Source organism: Gavialis gangeticus, unplaced genomic scaffold, assembly GCF_001723915.1.
Source record: "Gavialis gangeticus isolate Ggan-Ray unplaced genomic scaffold, GavGan_comp1, whole genome shotgun sequence".
Classification (NCBI taxonomy): domain Eukaryota; kingdom Metazoa; phylum Chordata; order Crocodylia; family Gavialidae; genus Gavialis; species Gavialis gangeticus.
This window is the reverse complement of record NW_017729002.1, coordinates 20,384,547-20,386,951: the sequence shown is the minus strand read 5'-3', so window position 1 is coordinate 20,386,951 and position 2,405 is coordinate 20,384,547. Positions and strand designations below refer to the sequence as shown.

At 43.8% G+C, this 2,405-nt stretch overlaps 1 protein-coding gene across 1 annotated transcript in view; it reads right to left on the bottom strand.

The window, feature by feature from the left end:
- Positions 1-2,065, bottom strand: part of IGFALS (insulin like growth factor binding protein acid labile subunit) — a 6,498-nt gene extending 4,433 nt beyond the window's left edge. The window contains exon 1 of the mRNA XM_019507610.1: positions 1,772-2,065. Coding sequence (XP_019363155.1) covers positions 1,772-1,787 — 16 coding nt within the window. The 5' untranslated portion in view covers positions 1,788-2,065. The remainder of the gene's footprint in view (positions 1-1,771) is intronic.
- Positions 2,066-2,405: the final 340 nt, after the last annotated feature.

Here is a 2,405-nt window from a genome sequence, read left to right as displayed (position 1 = left end):
GCCAGCAGGAGGGTGAGTTCCTCCTGCTTGTTACCCATACATGCCTTAATTAGAAATATTGTTTCTCCATCCCTTACTTAGGCAGGCACTGCTGATATTCCATTCAGATAGTCAAACCTTTGATGTTTAACTGGATCTGAAATTTGGACAAATGAATTTGTCTAACTCTATTTCTACAGGAGGCAAGAATAGTAAAGCATGGGGTGGAGGTGTACGATTGTTTTTAAGTCCTGGGAATGCAGGACCTGGAGGAGTAGTTGTGATTTCATGTGTTCTGTTGCACTCCTGTGCCAAAGTGCTCTAGTTTAAGACCAGGAAGGGCTGCTGTCTTTCTCAAGGTGCATGTCAGAACCTTTTGACTTTGTACTTTCAAACACTTCTATGCATGTAGGGAGAACCAGCCATCTACCTGTCATATCAATCCTTTGCTTTTCAATAGGACTTTCCATAACTCAGCAGGCATGTCCTGCAATGCCACACTTCATCTTCCCATGTTCAGTTTATTTGGAGAGAGGAATTGGAGCAATCTGACTGAGAAATCAGAAATAGCCATGCTATTTAGAATGGAATAGTACCGTCTCATTTTCTTATGATTTCTGTGTAGAGTGACTACAGACATCATTAATTGTTACTGTTGCCACTTGCAAGCAGTGAACATTATTGTACTTCTGTTAAGTTGTAATAGTGCCTACCACAGTTAACTAACTGGCAACAGCAATTTACTTGCAAATGACCTATGACCAGCATTTTAATGGCAGCCATTGCATCTGGTCCTGCCTTCCCCGATATGACGCATGTTGGTTCTACATACTGGGGCTGATGCTTAGGTTTCACAGAAGAGTGCCAGCTATCTTTTGGACTGAGATGGGGTGGGGGAAACCAGGATCAAATCTCCAAATGTCTCGTAATGTGACAACAGAGTCTGCCTGGCAAGACGCTCTCCCCAGAATAAATTGAGTAAGTAATGGGGAGTGAAGTTCATATGCTACATGGTTTGGACTGTCCATATCTATGTCTTTCTAATATGCCCGTTGCTATAGTATTTTTCTGTCTCATATATCTAACCTATGGTGTTTCTGGTACTTACGTGTAGTGTCTACCTGCTAGGGTTAATAATACATGTTTTATGTGTTTCACCTGTATTTTTGAAAGCCTGTGGTTGGGTCTTGGAGGGATATTTCTTTTTCATTCTCTCAGCTCCCACACCTTGTAACATGCAATTCCTTTTTCAGTTTGCTCACGCGCCCTGTGCGTCTCCAGCCATAACAGTCCACCGCTCCCACATATCCAGGATCCCCCTGTCCCAGCATTTATATTTTCACTGCATAAGTCGGCAGCTTTTTTTCCTTTTTTAAAGATAGCAGCAGCAGACACACCCTGCCCCCCTCCTCCCAGCCTCAAGAATCACTTGGATCACAAAGTGGAGAAAACCCAACACGATTATCCTTGCTTCCGTATTCAGAAGTTCTTTATGCAAAAGAATCAAACTATTCCTGCAGCTATGAAGTTATTAGTTTAGCAGGGATGTGCACTGTGCAGGGAATTGTGAGAGTTCCTTCAGGTAATGCAGGGTGCATAATACACCCTGAACATTTTTAACAGCAGAAATGGCCAAAGGAAGTTACAGGGCAGAACAAATTGAAACGTTTTATGAGAGCTTAAAACTATTTACCTGCCCTTTCACGTGGGATTGCTTTGCTACTCGGGTGCAGATCCAAGCTGCCCCTGAGGAGACACTACTGGAGGGCTGTGGAAAGTTTCTGCTCCTTACCTTTCCTTGTGTTCATTGCGGCAGCCGCATGGGGAGGAAACGTTCTGTGTAGCAGTCAGTTCTCTTCTCTGTATTCCCCCCACTGATAATGTAGTGATACGGCAACCACCTTGACGCCTGTCCAGCACTCTGTGCTAGATCAGTTTTAACCCTTTTGTTACTGGACAGGAGTGCAGTATGCATTTTCTTACTAAGGCAAGGGGAGCTGTTTGAAGGTCTCAAACTACATTTACGTTCTCTGCATCTATCTCTGGGGTCAGGTGTTCCTGACATGGCATTTATAAATGGAAGTAAATATAGTGAAAATGCTGGTGGGGATAAGGTGGGGATAGCTGGGGCTGCTGTCCCCACCTTTGTTTTAGATCATTGTTTTTATGAATTTAGATGCCGATGTGAGGTTTATACTATTCCAGTGGACAGCAAGAAGGATTGACTGAGCACAAAGCAAACTTGGTCTTGAAGCAAAGATGGGTACTGATTGGAGACAGGTCAAAGAAGTAGTGCCTCTGAGGATTCGGGCTCAAAATCAGTCAGCTTTTCAGTTTGAATTTGGTGCTGGATCCCTGGCAAGCCTGGATGGTCATGCGACCTGTCTGCCGTTTTGAATGGTACCCATCTCATGACATGTTGTTCT